This window comes from Oncorhynchus keta, chromosome 17, assembly GCF_023373465.1.
Source record: "Oncorhynchus keta strain PuntledgeMale-10-30-2019 chromosome 17, Oket_V2, whole genome shotgun sequence".
Classification (NCBI taxonomy): domain Eukaryota; kingdom Metazoa; phylum Chordata; class Actinopteri; order Salmoniformes; family Salmonidae; genus Oncorhynchus; species Oncorhynchus keta.
The window spans coordinates 30,385,240-30,407,636 of NC_068437.1; the positions used below are offsets into that span (position 1 = coordinate 30,385,240).

The 22,397-nt window shown below is 44.7% G+C and overlaps 1 protein-coding gene across 1 annotated transcript in view; it reads left to right on the top strand.

Moving 5' to 3' along the window:
• b4galnt3b (beta-1,4-N-acetyl-galactosaminyl transferase 3b) overlaps positions 1 to 22,397 on the top strand; it is a 50,820-nt gene that overhangs the window by 26,440 nt on the left and 1,983 nt on the right. Inside the window, exons 4-18 of the mRNA XM_035791194.2 lie at positions 11,794 to 11,889; positions 11,983 to 12,073; positions 16,038 to 16,138; positions 16,250 to 16,317; positions 16,922 to 17,000; positions 17,109 to 17,175; positions 17,290 to 17,442; positions 17,508 to 17,617; positions 17,697 to 17,797; positions 18,016 to 18,089; positions 19,743 to 21,012; positions 21,115 to 21,374; positions 21,463 to 21,616; positions 22,014 to 22,086; positions 22,208 to 22,361. Coding sequence (XP_035647087.1) covers positions 11,794 to 11,889; positions 11,983 to 12,073; positions 16,038 to 16,138; positions 16,250 to 16,317; positions 16,922 to 17,000; positions 17,109 to 17,175; positions 17,290 to 17,442; positions 17,508 to 17,617; positions 17,697 to 17,797; positions 18,016 to 18,089; positions 19,743 to 21,012; positions 21,115 to 21,374; positions 21,463 to 21,616; positions 22,014 to 22,086; positions 22,208 to 22,361 — 2,851 coding nt within the window. The remainder of the gene's footprint in view (positions 1 to 11,793; positions 11,890 to 11,982; positions 12,074 to 16,037; positions 16,139 to 16,249; positions 16,318 to 16,921; positions 17,001 to 17,108; positions 17,176 to 17,289; positions 17,443 to 17,507; positions 17,618 to 17,696; positions 17,798 to 18,015; positions 18,090 to 19,742; positions 21,013 to 21,114; positions 21,375 to 21,462; positions 21,617 to 22,013; positions 22,087 to 22,207; positions 22,362 to 22,397) is intronic.

Here is a 22,397-nt window from a genome sequence, read left to right on the forward strand (position 1 = left end):
GGCGACATCTGAACAACAGCGCGCTTGGTAATGTTAGTGTGTACCGGTCCTCAACCAGTTGCGAAAGCCAACTTCCTCCACGACAGAAAACCGTTGATTGTCAAGGGCATTGAATCCATTATCTTGCCGTTAATGGATTTCGACTATCAAATGACTGCTCGACTTGTTGACTGCTCGAGCCACACAGCAGACATTGTGGGTTAGGAATGCTCTGTTTTGCACGTGTAGCGTAACATTTAACGTGGCGTCATTACGTCATGTACCTACGTTTATATAGGTATGCACATCAGCTTTTACATCGTTTTTTTTTTTTTTACATCGGCATTAACTGTTGACATTTTTATCTAATATCGGCTGATTCCGAAATGTTCAGAGGGAGAAAAATCTATACATATATTGTGCATCCCTACTTTGAAGCAGTCCCTCTCTGCCAAGAAACAAAAAGCAAACTGGCATTTTGAACACTAAGATCTGTCATTTCACCCCCCCCCCATGTTATTTGCAATGCTTGCAGTTCTTCCTTTTGTCTTTTTGGCATGCGTGTTGGATGGTGGCGCTCACCTTGAGTGGGGGTTTTTGTGATGGTTGCTTTGGCCCCCAATTCAGCTATTTCCAACACCAGCTGCTCTCGGGAGAAGGCCAACTGGGAGAGAGGGGTTTGACCTTTTTGTTTTGGCCATCTGCTTTTGGAGAATTAAATCATTTACTGTGTCAATGTCCACAACGTGGTTAAAAAAAATATTGTACCATTTCCTGGTCTTGTGGAGTTCCTGGTAGGAGCCTGGTAGGAGCCTGGTAGGAGCCTGGTAGGAGCCTGGTAGGAGCCTATAGGTTGACACCCCCATGCTTGCATTGTAGTCCTTCACAGGAATGGGGTTTATTTCACCCTCCTTGAGACATGGTTGTTATTGAATGCCTTATGCTGTGTGGTGAGCATGGTTACTTCCCTAGTGTCCTTCCATTTCACAAAAATCACCTTGTTAGTCCTGATCCAACGTATGGTCTCCCTCTCTGCTGTCTTTGTCATGTTTACCTTGGTCTTGGGAAAATCGATGCTCTTAGGACAAATGGTAACACAAGCGTTTATTTTCTTTTTCAAGAGGTCTATGAAAAGTGGATGTAGAACCATCAGATGTGGTTATTGACATAACCAGTGGGGGGTGAAGACCTTGACCTGCAGGGGGTGCTTACTGGGGAGTGGGGTGGCTCTCAACCCTCATCAATCCTCTGCATCCTTCACTCTGTGGTTAATTAATATAAGGATATATTGTTGCCATTCAGACGTAATTACAGGGGACTACATTTACAAAACAACATTGTAAAGTTAAAAACACCAAGCCTAAACTTCTTGTACATTTTTATTCACTCAAATATCATATGAATACACATTAGCTAGCCCATGTCAGCTAAATAAATGAGTGATACGTTTATTTTATAAGGACTGAATGCTAAATTAAGGCTACTGAGCTTGCTAGGACATAACAGATCAATTGGCACTGGGGTGTGAAGTGAGAAACTAAAATACTTTTAGCCCAACAATGGCAGGAGAGTTTCACAGCCTCCCCCACCCAAATGCCTTTTGAAGCCCCCTCCATCTGTGCAGAGGTTATTACAATATAGTACCCCTGGATTCATCTCTATTTTGAACTGATATGCAGCCAGGACACCTCAATAAGAAACAGTACTGTTGCTTTGATCACATCAGAAAATATCCTCCTTGCAATCTCCAAAATACAACAGCCACAGGACAACTTTATTTGGATGTCGTAAAGAACCATTTGCCGACACTGAAGAGATGACTTACAACCTCCTTTTCAAAATGAGACTTGCTCGCTAGCTGGGATTTTCTACAAAGAATCTGCCTCCTGAAAAAAGCTTCTCCCAAGGACGTATGACACCTACTCTCATTGCCTGCTGCACTCCTACTTGGATTCCACCTGGCGATCTGTTCACTGTCTGTCCTGGACTGTTTCCCCCTATCTGGTACAGGTACCCCCGCCACACTCCCCCCTCTCTCCCAAGCTTTTGCTTGCCCCCAGCACACACACACTGTTGTGGCAAGTGACTCTGAACTTACAATGGCTAGCCCCAAGTTGTTTTCTTTCTTGTGCTTTATGCTATTTACCTCATGACCCCTGCATGCTTTGACTATGAACTTGCCTGTTTACCCAACCGTGGGACACGACTCTTTCGCCTCCCGTCCTATTCTAACCACCTCCTGCCGGCTTTGTATTTGATGTTACCTGATGAACTTGTTGTACAATATGATCTTGTTGCCATCTAATGCAAATTCAAATGTCATAAATCAACACTGCAGAGCTCTCCCTGTCCTCGGCCATGCCCTGATTGTATTATTGCTGGTGATATCTGAAAATGTGCCTGTACACCCTGGCCCATCTACTGTTGCTAGCCCCCAGCTTGGTTGTCTCCACGAAGTCTGTCCCCAAACAATTAGAATTTCTGGTTTTAAGCATTAAACTTTCAAATAGCTCTTTGTTGACTGTTGCTGGGTGCTATTGTCCACCATCAGCACCGGCCTGTACCCTAAATGCCCTTAGCTCTCTCCTGGTCCCTTCCACTAAGTCTGCAATTGTCCAGCTAGGTGACCTAAACTGGGACATGCTGAAACCACCTGACCAAGTCCTAAAGCAATGGGACTCCCTAAATCTTTCTGAGATTACCAGTCCCACAAGTTATGACTCCAAACACCCAGACAAGGCTACTCTACTTGATGTTATCCTCACAAATAATCCTGATAGGCATCAGTTTTTTTTTCTGTAATGTCCTTCGTGATCACTGTTTTACAGCCTGTGTTTGTAATGGCTGCTCAGTGAAACGACTTCTCCTGATTTGTCAGACGCTTGCTAAAAAAACTTTAATCAGCAAGCCTTCCTTCATGACCTGGCCTCTGTAAATTGGTATAGAATCAGTTCGATCCCCTCTGTCGGAGACTCTTGGACCTTATTTTTTAAATATTTTCAGTGGTATTGTTAACAAACACGCACCCCTAAAGAAAATGAGAATTAAAAACCTGTTCAGTCCCTGGTATGACCATGATCTGGCAGTTACTCCACCTCAAGAACTCCATTTGGTGAAAGGCTCGGCACATTCATACTGGCTCTTGTTCAGACAAATGAGAAGTAATTGCACTCAGGCTATCCTGAAGGACAAAGTTAGTTCCTTTAAGGAACAGTTCTCTCTCTGTGGGTCTAACTCAAAGAAGTTCTTCAAAGCGGTTAAAGACCTGGAGAATAAACCCTCCTCACAGCTGCCCAAGTCTCCCCCCCCTTGGTGATGATAGGTTGCTGCCCCTGTCTCTCCTCTCTGGGGAGGTTCCCATTGCTTGGAACTCAGCCACTGTGTGTCCTTTATTTAAAGGGGGAGATCAAATGGATCCTAACTGTTATAGGACAATTTCTATTTCGCCCTCTTTATCAAAAGTGTAGGAAGAACGTGTCAATAATCAACTGAATGGCTTTCTTGGGTTCTATAATATTCTCTCAGGTATGCAATCTGGTTTCTGCTCAGGCTATGGATGTGCCACTGCAACCTTAGGTCCTCAATAATGTCACTATTGCCCTTGATTCTAAGCAATGTTGTGCTGTTATTTTTATTGACTTGGCCAAAGCTTTTGATACTTTTGACCATTTTGTTTTTGTGAGTATTGGTGTCTCTGAGTGGTCTTTGGCCTGGTTTTCAAGCTAGCTCCCTCAATGAGTGCAGTGTATAAATCAGAACATCTGCGGTCTCAACCACTGCCTGTCACCAAGGGAGTAACCCAAGGCTCCATCCTAGGCCCCACGCGCTTCTCAATTTACACCAACAACATAGCTCAGCAGTAGGAAGCTTGTTCATCCATTTTACATGCAGATGATTGTCTTATATTAAGCTGGCCCCTCTCTGGGTTTGTGTTAAACGCTCTACACCAAAATCTTTCTTAGTATCCAACAAGTTTTCTCTGCCCTTAACCTTGTTCTGAACACCTCCAAAACCAAAGGTCATGTGGTTTGGTAAGAAGAATACCCCTCTCCCCACCGGTGTGATTACTTCCTCTGAGTGTTTAGCTTCAGGTAGTCCCCTCGTACAAGTACTTGGGATTATGGCTAGACGGTACACTGCCCTTCTCTCAGCACATCAAAGCTGCATGCTAAAGTTAAATCTAGACTTGGTTTCCTCTACGGTAATCACTCCCCTTTCACCCCGGCTGCCAGAATAACCCTGATTCAGATGACCATCCTGCCATGCTAGATTACGGAGACATAATTTATAGATCGGCAAGTAAGGGTGTTCTCGAATGGCTAGCTGTTTCTTTACCATTCGGCCATGACATTTGCCACAAATGCTCCTTATAGGACACATCACTGCACTCTATACTTCTCTGTAAACTGGTTATCTCTGTATACCTGTCGCAAGACCACTGGTGATTCTTATTTATAAAACCCTCTAAGGCGTCATTCCCCACTATCTGAGATGACTACTGCAGCCCTCATCCTCCACATACAACACCCGTTCTGCAAGTCACATTCTGTTAAAGGTCCGGGAAGCGCACATCCCTGGGTCGCTCCTCTTTTCAGTTCACTGCAGCGACTGGAACAAGCTGCAAAAAAAACATTCCAACTGGACTTTTAATTTTATTTTATCTCTCTCTTCATTGGGACTCAATCATGGACACACTTACTGACAGTTGTGGCTGCTTCACGTGATGTGTTGTCTCTACCTTATTGCTCTTTGTGCTGTTGTCTGTGCCCAATAATGTTTGTACCATGTTTTGTGCTGCTACCATGTTGTGTTGCTGCCATGCTATGTTGTGTTCTATTTTTTTATTTTAAATTTGTGTCCTTTTGGTAGGCTGTCATTGTAAATAAGAATTTGTTCTTTACTAACTTGTCTAGTTAAATAAAATAAAATTTGACATGGCAAAATGTATAGAATTGCAAGAAAATTAGCTGTAACTGCAAAATATTCTTGCAAAATTCTCTCCACCAATGAGTGGTGTGAACAGTGCTTGTGCGATTAGGGGGTGCGTTGGATGTTCCCCAATGCTGGAAGGGGGGCCCTGAGTGAAAACGTTTGGGAGCACCTGCTATAGGCTACTTTCATTAAATTATTGGTAGTTAGATTTCAAAATAATTAGTCCATTTGTCTACCAGTCTCAAGTGTGGCTCCAAAATGAGGTTGTAATGACACAAAATAAAAGTAACTCTTTCACAAGGATGCTTCAACCTCTCGTTTTACTTTCATCTTATTGGAAGGCATTGTTTTTAGTCTTACTCAAGTTTTACAGTATTTTATTATCTGGCCATTGGAAATTCTTAATTTACTTTTCACCCATTAGACCTATTATTTTGATTGTATATAATTTGGGCGCATTACATATTCCTCAGCCATACACGGAGTCTAGAAAACATTAGCAACACCTTCCTAATATTGATTAGAACCCCCTTTTGCCATCATAACAGCCTTAATTTGTCTGGACATGGACTACAAGGTGTCATGCATTCCTCAGGGATCCTGGCCAATGTTCACTCCAATGCTTCTCACAGTTAAGTTGGCTGGGTGTCCTTTGGGTGGTGGATCATACTTGATATACACACTGAAAACGGTTGAGCGTGACAACCCGGCAGCGCTGCTGTTCATGACACACTTAAACCAGTGCACCTGGCAGCTACTACCATACCTCGTTAAAAGGCAAATTTACCCTGAATGGTACACAATCCATGTCTCAAGGATTAAAAATCCTTCTTTAACCGGTCTCCTCCCCTTCATCTACACTGATTTGAAGTGGATTTAACATCAAGGGATCATAGCTTTCACCTGGATTCAACTGGTGAGTTTGTCATGAAATGGAGGAACTAACAATAGATGGAATTCAATAAAAATGGTACCATAGAGGCACAGAAAGTTGGCATAAAAATAAATGGAGGAACTTATTCCAGAAAGATCAAGTGTAATATATTATAAAAATAAAGCAAACTGGCTGGAACATGGGGATTTTTAAAAAATCTTCAAATGTAGAAATGCTCCCCAAAATAATTAACAGTAACTTGTTACAAATTACTTTAATTTTTTATTTCACCTTTATTTAATTCACCTTTATTTAACAAGGTAGGCTAGTTGAGAACAAGTTCTCATTTGCAACTGCGACCTGGCCAAGATGAAGCATAGCAGTGTTAACAGACAACACAGAGTTACACATGGAGTAAACAATTAACAAGTCAATAACATAGTAGAAAAAAGAGTCTATATACATTGTGTGCAAAAGGCATGAGGAGGTAGGCGAATAATTACAATTTTGCAGATTAACACGAGTGATAAATGATCAGATGGTCATGTACAGGTAGAGATATTGGTGTGCAAAAGAGCAGAAAAGTAAATTACATTTACATTTAAGTCATTTAGCAGACGCTCTTATCCAGAGCGACTTACAAATTGGTGCATTCACCTTATGACATCCAGTAGAACAGTCACTTTACAATAGTGCATCTAAATCTTAAAGGGGGGGGGGGTGAGAAGGATTACTTATCCTATCCTAGGTATTCCTTAAAGAGGTGGGGTTTCAGGTGTCTCCGGAAGGTGGTGATTGACTCCGCTGTCCTGGCGTCGTGAGGGAGTTTGTTCCACCATTGGGGGGCCAGAGCAGCGAACAGTTTTGACTGGGCTGAGCGGGAACTGTACTTCCTCAGTGGTAGGGAGGCGAGCAGGCCAGAGGTGGATGAACGCAGTGCCCTTGTTTGGGTGTAGGGCCTGATCAGAGCCTGGAGGTACTGAGGTGCCGTTCCCCTCACAGCTCCGTAGGCAAGCACCATAAATAAATATAAATAATAAATAAATAACAGTATGGGGAGGAGGTAGGTAAAATTGGGTGAGCTATTTAGACTATAGACTATGTACAGCTGCAGCGATCAGTTCACTGCTCAGATAGCAGATGTTTGAAGTTGGTGAGGGAGAGAAGTCTCCAACTTCAGTGATTTTTGCAATTCGTTCCAGTCACAGGCAGCAGAGAACTGGAAGGAAAGGCGGCCAAATTAGGTGTTGGCTTTAGGGATGATCAGTGAGATGCACGTGCTACGGATGGGTGTTGCCATTGTGACCAGTGAACTGAGATAAGGCGGAGCTTTACCTAGCATGGACTTGTAGATGACCTGGAGCCAGTGGGTCTGGCGACGAATATGTAGCGAGGGCCAGCCGACTAGAGCATACAAGTTGCAGTGGTGGGTGGTATAAGGTGCTTTAGTAACAAAACAGATGGCACTGTGATAAACTGCATCCAGTTTGCTGAGTAGAGTGTTGGAAGCTATTTTGTAGATGACATCGCCGAAGTCGAGGATCGGTAGGATAGTCAGTTTTACTAGGGTAAGTTTGGCGGCGTGAGTGAAGGAGGCTGTGTTGTGGAATAGAAAGCCGGCTTTAGATTTTATTTTAGATTGGAGATGTTTGATATGAGTCTGGAAGGAGAGTTTACAGTCTAGCCAGACACCTAGGTACTTATAGATGTCCACACATTCTAGGTCGGAACCATCCAGGGTGGTGATGCTGGTCGGGGGTGCAGGCAGCGAACGGTTGAAAAGCATGCATTTAGTTTTACTTGTATTTAAGAGCAGTTGGAGGCCACGGAAGGAGTGTTGTATGGCGTTGAAGCTCGTTTGGAGGTTTAAGTGTCCAAGGATGGGCCAGAAGTATACAGAATGGTGTCGTCTGCATAGAGGTGGATCAGGGAATCGCCCACAGCAAGAGCAACATCATTGATATATACAGAGGAGTCATCCTGAGAATTGAACCCTGTGGCACCCCCATAGAGACTGCCAGACACTATTTTGAAAGAGGAAGCAAGGTTCTTGAAGCATATGTTTTTGTTTGTCTCTTCAGTCTCCACTAACTGATGTTAATTGTAAGAATTATTTTTCTTCTATTTATTGTGTAAAATGAAGAGCTGTACAGAAAGACTGAGGTGAAGGCCACATTACAGAAGAGGAACTTCTTGATACAGTTAAATCCTTTAAGTCCGGACAAACTCCAGGGCCGGACGGCATACCTGTTGAGGTATATCAAACCTTTTTTAACCACTCCTAGAAAAATGGTTGACTATCAGATAGGCAACAAGAAGGTCTGATTTCACTATTACTGAAACAGAACCAAGGTGGTAAATTAGAAAGATTGAGTCCACCTAAAAAACAACTGGAGGCCCCTTACACTTCAGCGTTGTGATGCAATAATTCTAGCAAAATGCATAGACTAGAAGGTATTGTCCAATATTATACATCCTAATCAGACACATTTTCTTTAAGACAAGTACCGGAAACAATACAACATGAAAAATGTGGTAAGCCAAATCTGTTATTCATAGCTGATTTTTGAAAAGTCCTTGAGTTTATATATAAATGTCTGGACTATTTTAATTTTGGAGAATCTCTTATACTTTACTATGGGTTAAAGTTATTATACTGACCCCGGGTGTGAAATAGTAAATAATGGCTACTTCTCAGAAAGTATTTAAATTGTCAAGAGGAGTAAAGCAGGGTTGTCCACTAGCTAACATTTCATTGGCCATAATAAAATGGCACTATTAAAATCAGATCCAACAATAATATCAAGGGGATTAAAATACAGAGCTTGGCCTCCCGAGTGGCACAGTGGTCTAAGCCACTGCATCGCAGTGCTAGCCATGCCGCTAGAGATCCTGGTTTGAGTCCAGGCTCTGTCACGAAGTCCGGGTTAGGGGAGCGTTTGGCCGGCAGGGATGTTGCTGTCCCGGTGCACACTAGCGACTCCTGTGGTGGGCACACGCACTACACCTGGACATTTTTGGAGAGTGGAAAGAAAGCCATGTCATGTTCATTTCAGGTCATCGCAAGCTGGGCATGGAGTTTGAAGAGCCACATATTGGGGCGAAAAAATGTATAAATATACTTTTATTCCTTAAATGGCTCTGGGAATTTTCAACAAGTGTTGTCATTTTTATATTTTGTGCACCTGGCTACGCTGACACGGTAGCCAGGTGCACAAAAACAAAACATCTTAATGAGATCATAAATGGGTCACACATGCAGCTAACAAATATACTGCACTAAAATATAAATGCAACATCCAACAATATTCAAAGATTTTACAGTGTTACAGTTCATATAAGGAAATCAGTCAATTGAAATAAATTAATTAGGCCCTAATCTATGGATTTCACATGACTAGGAATACAGATATGCATGAGTTGGTCATAGATACCTTTTTTAAATAGGTAGGGGTGTGGATCAGAAAACCAGTCAGTATCTGGTGTTACTGTCTGCCATCATGCAGTGTGACATCTCCTTCACATAGAGTTGATCAGGCTGTTGATTGTGGCCTGTGGAATGTTGTCCCACTCCTCTTCAATGGCTGTGCGAAGTTGCTGGATATTGACGGGAACTGGAACACCCTGTCGTACTTGTCGATCCAGAATTTCCACAACATGCTCAACCTGTGATATGTCTGGTGAGTATGCAGGCCAAGGAAGAACTGGGACATTTTCAGCTTCCAGGAAATGTGTACAGATCCTTGCGACATGGGGCTGTTTTATTATCATGCTGAAACATGAGGCGATGGCGGCAGATGAATGGCACGGTATCTTAGTGCATTCAAATTCTTGTCGATTAAAATTAAATTGTGTGTGTTGTCCGTAGTTTATGCTTGCCCATACTGTAATCCCACCGCCACCATGGGGCACTCTGTTTACACCATTGAAATCAGCAAATCGCTCGCCCACACAATGCCATAAAGGTGGTCAGCGGTTGTGAGGCCGGTTCTCTAAATTGACGGCTTATGGTAGAGAAATTACCATTCAGTTCTCTGGCAACAACTCTGGTGGACGTTCCTGCAGTCAGCAATCCAATTGCACACTCCCTCAAATCTTGAGATATCTGTGGCATTGTGTTGTGACAACTGCACATTTTAGAGTGGCCTTTTATTGTTCCCAACACGAGGTGCTGTTTAATCAGCTTTGTGATATGCCACATCTGTCCTGTGGATGGATTGGCAAAGGAGGAATGCTCACTAACAGGGATGTAAACAAATGTGTGCACAATTTGAGAGAAATTATCTTTTTGTGTGTATGGAACATGTCTGTGAATCTTTTATTTTAGCTCAACACTTTGCATGTTGAGTTTAGATTTTTGTTCACTGTATATGGAAATGTCTGATCTATCCAAAATTAACTGATTGCAGCAATACTGCAAAAATGGAGGCAAGTGGGAGAATGTAAGGATCTCGTCTGTCGGCCCTGCATTGAAGACATTGGTTAAAGCAAATTGTGATAAATAAATAAAAGTATACCCGTTTAATTTAAGGAGCAAAAAATTGACAGGTTGCTGAAGTAGTTGGGAAGAAATGTTCGATGTGCCGCTTCCATGGCACATGGTTTTGTGCATCAGTTCATAAACTAAGTTTTGCAATTTCAATTATTATGCAAAATTCTTGCAACCAATAGAATGTTATGCATATGGGGATACAACCATCCCAGCTCTGCAGATTTTGCTGCGAAGACAGACTAATTAGACCACTTGTTTTGGTACTGCCTATATATAGCTTGTTTCTGGTCGCAGGTTCAGGAATGGCTAAAAAAACCTGGAGCTAATATATCAAATAGCATTGCCGGGTGACTTAAAGCCATAGTCAATCTATCAATAACAATACTCTGAGTAAAAATGTTAATTTCCACGAGAATGGAAAGGTTCAGAACTTTTGTGAAACCGCACCGTTAAAACATGCATTGCAATTAGATAACAAAACTGGATGGTTTTCAGAGATGGATAGGAAGAGTTGAGGGGAGCTGAAGGATGGGACTTAAAAAGACACTAATAAATAGTGTCTGTGAAACGTATGTAAGCTGGAAGTAGAAGCCTAAGTGTTGTTGTCCATTAGTTTACTCCAGTTAGGGGAGGTGTGGTAGGGTTTGGGGAAATTATAATAAAGAAAATGTTTACTTTAAAAACAATATTTTTCAAATGTTTTGTACACTCAGTTACCCAAATGTAAAACTAGTAACTATTGTTTGACCTACTCCTTACAGATTTTTCAAGCCAATCACAATTGTGCAGTTTGTCAGACAACTCAGAGCTTCACATTAAAAATAGATGAGCAGTGCGCTATGTCAGAGAAATGTCACATGTCAACACTGCTGTCTTCTCAGCCTTATCTATCTTATTTTTTTTACCAAAAGATCCAGCCATTTGCCCGGCTGGCCGTTCACATGCCGTCGTTCCTTCATTTTGTCACGTGTTTTTAGCAACTGTTTTTAGCAACTGACTTTGGTGGAGTAAGTTAAAATATAATTTTATCCTACATTAGTGAGAGACTAGGGGTGTTTAGTTTCCATCTGTGTAATAAATCATGGCCACATTGGGACTAGTTGTCACCAAGCTAAGTGACTGTAGCCACCAAGCTAATAACCAATCATTAGCTTCTCTGCTGTTAGAAGACAGCTCCTCCTTAGAGGCTTTGGATCTGACCTGCTTAATTCTCACACACACACTCTCTCACACAGCTCAGATAATTGGGGTGGCAGGTAGCCTAGTGGTTAGAGCGTTGGGCCAGTAACCGCAAGTTCCCGAGCTGACAAGGTAAAAATCTGTCGTTCTGCCCCTGAACAAGGCAGTTAACCCACTGTTCCTAGGCCGTCATTGTAAATAAGAATTTGTTCTTAACTGATTTGCCTAGTTAAATAAAGAATAAATAAAACTGTCTTGCTAACAGGTGTTGGGGGTGTGTGTGTGTGATGGAGAGGGGGTGTTATTATGGGATCAAACTGTCATGTGTTTCCCCCAGTATAAGGGACGGGCTAATCTCCATACCTTTGAGGACTGGTGTGGCAGCTCTACAGCTCAGCTTCGCATGAACCTGCATTACCCTCTTTACCCACACGTGAGTCACACAGTTCCCGAGCCAACATATACACATGACATGTCATAGCTCAACTGAAGACTACACCCATTCCTCTCTTGCTCTCTCCTCTAGTCCAGAACCACAGTAAAGAAGTTGGCTGTTTCTCCCAGGTGGATGAACTACGGCCTCAGGATTTTTGGCTATCTCCACCCCTATACCGACGGTATTTTAATTTTTTTTGCCAATCTCTTCCAAAGTTTTCCCAGATATACAGTACCAGTCAAAGGTTTGGACACACCTACTCATTCCATTTTTTTACAATTAAAAAATATATATTTTCCACGTTGTAGAATAATGAATACATCAAAACTATGAAATAACACACATGGAATCATGTAGTAACCAAAAAAGTGTTCTTCAAACAAATTCTTCAATGTGGCCACCCTTTGCCTTGATGACAGCTTTGCACACTCTTGGCATTCTCTCAACCAGCTTCATGAGGTGGAATGGAATGCATTTCAATTAACAGGTGTGGGACCTGGAAGTGTGGTGCCAGGAATATAACCTCTCACCCAATGTAAAAAAAAACAAAGGAGATGATTGTGGACTTCAGGAAACAGCAGAGGGCCCCCTATCCACATCGGCGGGACCGCAGTGGTTAAGGTGGAAAGCTTCAAGTTCCTCTGTGTACATAGCACTGAAAAGGTCCACCCACACAGACAATGTGGTGAAGAAGGTACAGCAGCGCCTCTTCAACATCAGGAGGCTGAAGAAATTTGGCTTGGCACCTAAAACCCTGGTGCGGCAACTGCACCGCCCGGAACCACAGGGCTTTCCAGAGGATGGCACGGTCTGCCCAACATATCACCGGGGACAAACTACCTGCCCTCCAGTCCACCTACAGCACCCGTTGTCACAGGAAGGCCAAAAAGATAATCAAGGACAACCACCACCCGAGCCATTGCCTGTTCACCTCGCTATCGTCGAGAAGGCGAGGTCAGTACAGGTGCATCAAAGCTGGGACCTAGAGAGAGAAGCTATTTTTCAAGGCCATCAGACTGTTAAATAGCCATCACTACCACATTAGATGCTGCTGCCCCATATAAACTCAGCAAAAAAAGAAACAGCCCTTTTCAGGATCCTGTCTTTCATGCACCTGTGCATGTTCATTAATTGTTTATGGTTCATTGACCAAGCATGGGAAAGTGTTTAAACCCTTACGATGAAGATCTGTGAAGTTATTTCGATTTTTACGAATTTTCTTTGAAAGACAGGATCCTGAAAAGGGCCGTTTTCTTTTTTTGCTGAGTTTATATGGGGGTCATTAAGAGACTAACAGCTTACAGACAATAGGCAATTAAGGTCACAGTTCTGAAAACTTAGGACACTAAAGAAGCCTTTCTACTGACTTGAAAAACACCAAAAGAAAGATACACAGGGTCCCTGCTCATCTGTGTGAACGTGCCTTAGGCATGCTGCAAGGAGGCATGAGTACTGCAGATGTGGCCAGGGCAAAAAATTGCAATGTCAGTACTGTAAGGTGCCTAAGACAGCGCTACAGGGAGACCGGACAGACAGCTGATCGTCCTCGCAGTGGCAGACCACATGTAACAACACCTGCACAGGATCGGTACATCTGAACATCACACCTGCGGGACAGGTACAGGATGGCAACAACAACTGCCCGAGTTACACCAGGAACGCCAAATCCCTCCATCAGTGCTCAGACTGTCCGCAATAGGCTGAGAGATGCTGGACTGAGGCCTTGTAGGCCTGTGGTAAGGCAGGTCCTCACCAGACTTCACTGGCAACAACCTTGCCTATGGGCACAAACCCACTGTTGCTGGACCAGACGGGACTGGAAAAAAGTGCTCTTCACTGACGAGTCGCAGTTTTGTCTCACCAGGGGTGATTGTCGGATTCGCGTTTATCGTCGAAGGAATGTCACAGCATCATCGGACTGAGCTTTTTGTCATTGCAGGCAATCTCAACGCTGTGCGTTATAGGGAAGACATCCTCCTCATCCTGACATGACCCTCCAGCATGACAATGACACCAGCCATACTGCTCGTTCTGTGTGTGATTTCCTGCAAGACAGGAATGTCAGTGTTCTGCCACAGCCAGCGAAGATCCCAGATCTCAATCCCATTGAGCATGTCTGGGATCTGTTGGATCGGAGGGTGAGGGGTAGGGCCCCCCCCCCCCCAGAAATGTCTGGGAACTTGCAGGTGCCTTGGTGGAAGAGTGGGGTAACATCTCCCAGCAAGAACTGACAAATCTGGTGATTTGAGGAGGAGATGCACTGACAAACTTAATGCAGCTGGAGGCCACGCCAGATACTGACTGTTACTTTTTATTTTGACCCCCCTTGTTGCCAGTGAGAGGACGTTTCTCTTTTTGCTGAGTTTACATAGACTTGGAATCCCTGGCTACTTTTCACTGGCTACTTTAATGTTTACATTTTTTGCGTTACTCATCTCGTGTATTTACTGTTCTATTCTACTGTATCTAAGTGTATGCCGCTCTGACATTGCTCACCCAATATTTATATTCTTAATTCCTTTACTTTAGATGTGTGTATTGTTGTGAAATTGTTAGATATTACTGTTAGACATTACTGCACTGTTAGAGCTAGAAATAGAAGCATTTCACTACGTCCAAAATAACATCTGCTAAACACGTATGTGACAAATAAAATTAGATTTTAAAAGTTAATTTGTGTAATTTCTTTTCTCAATGTGTTTGAGCCAATCAGTTGTGTTGTGACAAGGTAGGGGTGGTATACGGAAGTTAGCCCTATTTGGCGAAAGACCAAGTACATATTATGGCAAGAACCGCTCAAATAAGCAAAGGGAAACGACAATCCATCATTGACTGACCTTCATGTCTTAAATTAATCTGGAGAATTTCAAGAACTTTGAAAGTTGTGCTGTCACAAAAACCATCAAGCACTACGATGAAACTGGCTTTCACGAAGACCGCCACAGCAAAGGAAGACCCAGAGTTCCCTCCGTTGCAGAGGATAAGTTCAGTAGAGTTACCAGCCTCAGAACTTGCAGCCCAAATAAATGATTCACAGAGTTAAAGTAACACACACATCTCGACATCAACTGTTCAGAAGAGATTGCGTGAATCAGGCTTTCATGGTCGATTTGCTGCAAAAACAACACTACTAAAGGACACCAATAAGAAGAAGAGACTTGGGCCAAGAAACATGAGCAATGGACATTAGACTGGTGAAAATTTGTCTTTTGGTCTGATGTGTCCACATTTGAGATTTTTGGTTCCAAACTCTGTGTCTTTGTGAGACGCAGAGTAGGTGTACAGATGATCTCCGCATGTGTGGTTCCCCCCGCGAAGCATGGAGCAGGAGGTATGATGGTGTGGGGGTGCTTTGCTGGTGACACGGTTTGATTTATTTAGAATTCAAGGCACACTTAACCAGCATGGGTACCAAAGCATTCTGCTGCGATATGCCCATCCCATCTGGTTTGCACTATAATTTGATTTTCAAAAGGACAATATGCATATGTGGGAACTCCTTCAAGACTGTTGGAAAAGCATTACAGGTGAAACTGGTTGAGAGACGGCCAAGAGTGTGCAAAGTTGTCATCAAGGCAAAGTGTGGCTACTTTGAAGAATCTAAAATGGAAAATATATTTTGATTTAATACTTGTTTTGGTTAATACATGATTCCATGTGTTATTTCATAGTTTTGATGTCTTCACTATTCTACAAAGTACAACATTTTAAAAATAAAGACAAATACTTGAATGAGTAGGTGTCAACTTTTAACTGGTACTGTATGTGATCGTATACAAAATGTAAGCAAGGTTTGAAGTGCTTGTTTTAGTTAAATATTATGTATGTTTGGGCTTCTTGCAGTCAATTCGCAGTCTACAAATGAGTTATTTGTAAGTATGTTCCGTGACCCTGACCATCCACTCAAGACAAAATTGTCCCAAAGCTGAATGTAGTTGTTGATCTCTGAAGTAAAGCATCTAAGTTGGGTGGATAGTAACACCAAGGCTTTTGACAACTGTGTTTGGTGCAGTAAGACAGCCATTCAATTATACGATCAGTTCTGACAACTTTACATGCCACAGGGTGACTGAACCCAGAGGAACACCTAATTCAAAGAATTATCTGACTAGATTTGCCATCTCTGTGTGTCTGTTTTGTTCCAGGTGAGTTTGTGTTTGCGGTGAGCTCTGATGATAACTCTGAGTTCTGGCTGAGCCGGGATAACTCTCCACTCAACCTGCAGCTACTGGCCTGGATTGGCAAGGTGGGCTCTGAGAGTGTTTGTCAGTTTGGACCTACGATGGCTACAGTGACTGTAATGATAGTGTTTATTTAGGGTTCTGGCAGGTCTCTGACTGTGTGTGGTGTTTTGCAGACTGGCATGGAGTGGACTGCTCCTGGTGAGTTTGGGAAGTATGCCAGTCAGACATCCAGACCGGTTTGGTGAGTTAGCTAAACACTGTGTGGGTGTGTATGAGTGGAGGCTATGATTTCCGGAAGTTTGTCGGGAAGCGAAATTGTGTATGAATCTATTTGTTTCAAGTGAATAACTGAAAACATATCCAAACACAGGGCTGAGAGTTATTTTTAGCAGAGGTTGTTTTTCTTCTTGTGGTGGCTTGGAGCGATGTTACTTAGCCAGGATGAACACACACACACATTCAGAAATGTGGTCCGTCTCGCTCTACTGGCAGGTTCTGGTCTAGTTTTTGTGGTGTGTGTGTGTGTGTGTGTGTGTGTGTACAATGATGAATGGTGCAGGGAGACATGGGTTTGATCCTGACAAAAGAAGCTGTCACAACTACCATAATGAAGCATGGACCACAGGCTAGAGAGGGGTAGAGTAGAAAGGAGGGGGACAGGGGCGAGAGGTTAAAGGAGGTGATAGAGGGAGGGAGGTGATAGGTCAGGTATCGGCAGGAGAGGGGGAGGTATCTATGGAAGGGGGAGGAAGAAAGGCATTCACAGTTAAGGGGCATGACATGACAGGCGTCTACAACTGCCTATCAGAAACTAGCATGCAGTAACTGTTTTGTGTGTTCTGCAGGCTGTCAGTTCAAAGGAGGTACTTCTTTGAGATAGTCCATAAACAGAACGACAGAGGAACAGACCACATAGAGGTGGCGGTGAGTTTCTCTTCTCTACAATTTCCTGTGTGTGTGTGCGTGTGTGTGTGTGTGTGCGCGCATCTGGGCAGTAGTATTAAGTGTGTGTGTGTATTTGTTTTGACACAGTGGCAGCTGAACCAGGAGGGTCTAAGGTTTACAGTCATCAGCTCCAAGTACATATCCCTCTACAGCAGTGAGTAACACACACACGTGCACACACACTCTAGCTATTCAATATTACTAACAAATTTTAACTACCTAACTGTTATTTCAGACATGTATTTCAGATGTTTGTGTGTGTGTACAGATGAGTCTGCTCTAAGGATGAGTGACATCACTCATGTACCCCAAACGGCTGCTAGTCACACCCGCTCGCCTAGCAACCAGCCCGACAACCAGCTGAGCAACCAGCCTGCAGCCGACATGCTGAGAGTCGACCCACGTGACACCCTATACCAGAGTAAGACCACACACACACACACACAACAGTCACTAGATTGAACAAATAACTCTGTGTGTGTGTAGTCCCTGCCTTAGACAGTAGGTTCCTACAAGGCGTGTTACCTGACTGCTCCTATAAACCCAGCTACATCATCAAAGGTTTCCCTTTGCTGCGATACCAAGGCCTGCAATTTGTAAGTACCATAAATATTCCACCTCGAAACCCTATAACTAACAGAAATGAGCGTGTTATTACCATGTTTGTGTCTCCAGGTCCACATGTCCTACATCTATCCCAACGACTACACGCGGCTCACACACATGGAAACAGACAACACCTGCTTCTACCACGACAGTCCCCTATACCTGGACAGGTGAGGAGGGGAGGGTGAGAGGCCGGGAGAGGGAAAGGGAGAGTGTTTGTATTTGTTACTTCTCTATCTATGACACGGGTCTAAGAAGCGGCTTAACCTGTATGAGGTCGTTACCATTACCAACCAGCAGAGGGCAGGGTGCAATCACTGAAGTTATGGATAATGTCGTCAGAGAGAGATGATAACACCCCCCCCCCCCCCGTATCACCACTCTCTAGGTATGGATTTTCCAGGTACATGAGGCTGGATGAGCCAGAGGGGCAGGAGGGAGAGGGCCGGGCCAGAGGTAGAGGTAGGAGACACACATTTGTCTTCGGTTAAAAAGTACACTGCTCAAAAAAATAATGGGAGCACTTAAACAACACAATGTAACTCCAAGTCAATCACACTTGTGAAATCAAACTGTCCACTTAGGAAGCAACACGGATTGGCAATAAATTTCACATGCTGTTGTGCAAATGGAATAGACAACAGGTGGAAATTATAGGCAATTAGCAAGACACCCCCAATAAAGAAGTGGTTCTGCAGGTGTTGACCACTTCTCAGTTCCTATGCTTCCTGGCTGATGTTTTGGTCACTTTTGAATGCTGGTGGTGCTTTCACTCTAGTGGTAGCATGAGACGGAGTCTACAACCCACACAAGTGGCTCAGGTAGTGCAGCTCATCCAAGATGGCACATCAATGCGAGCTGTGGCAAGAAGGTTTGCGGTGTCTGTCAGCGTAGTGTCCAGAGCATGGAGGCACTACCAGGAGACAGGCCAGTAACTCAGGAGACGTGGAGGAGGCCGTAGGAGGGCAACAACCCAGCAGCAGGACCGCTACCTCTGCCTTTGTGCAAGGAGGGGTAGGAGGAGCACTGCCAGAGCCCTGCAAAATGACCTCCAGCAGGCCACAAATGTGCATGTGTCTGCTGAAACGGTCAGAAACAGACTCCATGAGGGTGGTATGAGGGCCCGACGTCCACAGGTGTGGGTCGTGCTTACAGCCCAACACCGTGCAGGACGTTTGGCATTTGCCAGAGAACACCAGGATTGGCAAATTCGCCACTGGCGGCCTGTGCTCTTCACAGATGAAAGCAGGTTCACACTGAGCACGTGACAGACGTGACACAGTCTGGAGACGCCGTGGAGAACGTTCTGCCTGCAACATCCTCCAGCATGACCAGTTTGGCGCTGGGTCAGTCATGGTGTGGGGTGGCATTTCTTTGGGGGGGCCGCACAGCCCTCCATGTGCTCACCAGAGGTAGCCTGACTGCCATTCGGTACCGAGATGAGATCCTCAGACCCCTTGTGAGACCATATGTTGGTGCGGTTGGCCTTGGGTTCCTCCTAATGCAAGACAATGCTAGACCTCATGTGGCTGGAGTGTGTCAGCAGTTCCTGCAAGCGGAAGGCATTGATGCTATGGACTGGCCCGCCCGTTCCCCAGACCTGAATCCAATTGAGCACATCTGGGACATCATGTCTCGCTCCATCCACCAACAGACTGTCCAAGAGTTGGCGGATGCTTTAGTCCAGGTCTGGGAGGAGATCCCTCAGGAGACCATCCGTCACCTCATCAGGAGCATGCCCAGGCGTTGTAGGGAGGTCATACAGGCACGTGGAGGCCACACACACTACTCAGCCTCATTTTGACTTGTTTTAAGGACATTACATCAAAGTTGGATCAGCCTGTAGTGTGGTTTTCCACTTTAATTTTGAGTGTGACTCCAAATCCAGACCTCCATGGGTTGATACATTTGATTTCCATTGATCATTTTTGTGATTTTGTTGTCAGCACATTCAACTATGTAAAGAAAAAAGTTTTTAATAAGAATATTTCATTCATTCAGATCTAGGATGTGTTATTTTAGTGTTCCCTTTATTTTTTTGAGCAGTGTATATGAACTGTCGCAGGTCGGCCTTTGTTTTATTTTAACACTCTTCTCTCTCTGCGTGTTTGGTAGTTGATGGCATCTTGAGGAGGAGAAAGGGGGCTAGTAAGAAAGACCCCGCCCCTCCTGACTATGGAGACAACTATGACGATTACGCTCAGAGACGACGACGTAAACTCTTCTCCCTGCCACAGGCCGACAGGGCACCTACACACACAAACATGTCTGATACTCTCACGTATAAGAAGAGGAGGAAGAGGAGAGAAACAAATGCAGCAGCTGTAGTAGAGCAACAAGCTGTAGTCCAGACCAGAGCAACAGAACAGGATGGGTTGGGGATCCCCCCTGGTCCTTGGTCACATACATCACTACAGACTACACCAGCAGAACAGCTGAGACTAGCAGAAAGACCAGCAGACAGACCAGCAGAACAGCTCAGACCTGTGAAGTCCAGAGCAGGGGAACAGAAACCAGGAGGGACGCCAGCAGACAACGAAGATATGGGACCAGTAGCCCGAAAACAAACCAGACCAAGAGAGAGACCAGCAGAACAGAACTCAGCCGGGTTAAAGATTTTACCTGCACCACAAAAACTAGACCAGAACCTGCCAGTAGAGCGAGACGGACCAGAAGTTAGGCTTCCCCAGCTGCAAGGGAGGCACCGGCGTGTTCAACAGCCTGGTCCGAGGGGTTGGGGTAACGCAACACCCAATCCCCTGAAGCACCTCCCACCTCCCACTGTCTCTAATTGGTCCATCGGGGTCGGTCGAGGGCGGAGACTTGTTAACCGTACACTAGAGCTGTGGTCAGCGGTTACCAAACTGTCGACCACACGACGGCCTGAGGTTAAACCACCGCTAATTAAGTCGGACCACAAAGCAACTGTGACTAGGAAGTTAGTCCAGGTCCTAGAGACAGATATCATCCTCCGAGCACAACCACAGATAAAGTCACGACCGCAACCTGACTATGACAACACACTCCACGGGGATCTGCCCCCTGGTGTGGTCAGAGGGATGGACCGTCTGGTTGAAGGGGTTGACAGAGGGGGAGGTGGTGAGAGAGAGGGGGAGGAGGTGGGTGTGAGTGAGTCTTTATGGGGTCTTGAGGGAGACTCTGAAGAGGTGGAGGGCTTGTCTTATGACTCCACCCCTCGACCAGTGTTTGACCCTGAGGTGAACTGGGCTCAGACATTCCAGGTGACCCCTTTAGACCTCCAAGCGATGCGCTCTGATTGGATAGACCTCCGCTGTAACGTGTCTGGTAACCTGCTGCTCCGCCCTAGAGACGCTCTGCCTGTCGTCAAGGCCTTCATGGACAAACTCAACCGCAGACACCATGGGTCAGTGTGTGTGTGTGTGTGTGTGTGTGTGTGTGTGTGTGTGTGTGTGTGTGTACAGTATATGTGTGAGTGTGTTAAACCTGTCCCTCCCTCCCTCCTTAGGCGTTTCAGCCTGGTGCGTGTGCTGAACGTTGAGAGGAGAGTGGATGGAGCTCAGGGCAGCAGGTACTTCCTGGAGCTGGAGCTGAGGGATGTGAATGGCCAACACCTTCGCCTGTCACACTACATCTATACTCTGATTCGCCACAGACTATCTCGCCCCCGGGGACTCCCGCCGCTTCGCTCTGCCCCTGAGATGTTGCTTTGCAACCCTGTTGGTTTTCACTGGAACCCAACTGCCACTGTCCACTTCATCGTACCAGGTACGCACAAACACACACCCTACTGCTACTCTCCTGCTGTTGTAGGGCAATATATTGCTTTATTCTTGTGGGTGTCTGTGTGTGTCAGTAAAGAACCAGGCCCGCTGGGTGCAGCAGCTGATAGTTGACATGGAGGGTCTGCACCAGACCACTGGAGACCCCAACTTCAACCTTATCATCACCGACTACAACAGCACTGACATGGACATAGAGGCAGCACTAAAGGCATCCACCCTGCACAGGTACGCAGTGTGTGGCATTTCATTGAGCAATAAATTATAAAAATGGTATGTAAACAAATCATCTGAAAGCCTCCCGTAGACTACTTGTGCACATTCCTCCACTCTAAAATAATTCCAGCATTAATGTTGAGGTGTTGTCCACTGCTGTCTCGGTCATGGACATTCATCTATGCCTTGATAAAATTTCTAATTTTTCTTGTCACAGATATGAAACCACACTGCATTTTGGAGCATATACCACCCATTTTCAAATGTTTCATTTGGCTGAGATGCGTCAATAATAAAGGATGGTGTAAAATGCTATCGTGTTGGCATCGTTGCTTAAATTATTGTGATAAGCAAATGATTGACCCGTGCGGCTTACTTTCACCCCTGATAACTTGCCTCTGTGTACCAGGTACCAATACTTGAAGCTGAGTGGGAACTTTGAGCGTTCCGCTGGTCTACAGGCCGGCATCGACCTCATCACTGTGAGTGAGACATGATCAGTGACATCATCACTGTGACAGACAGTGGGTGTGTCCTGTTTTGTGTTCCATACATCAACCGAGTTTCATGAAATGGGCATAAATATTCTGTTTTCCTCCCCAGAATGAGCACAGTATAGTGTTTCTGTGTGACCTCCACATCCACTTCCCCCCCTCCATCATCGACTCAATCAGGAAACACTGTGTGGAGGGACACATGGCCTTTGCTCCTATCGTCATGAGACTGGACTGTGGGGCTACGCCCAGGGAGCCCAGAGGTACACACACACACAAGCACGTGCACACACACACAC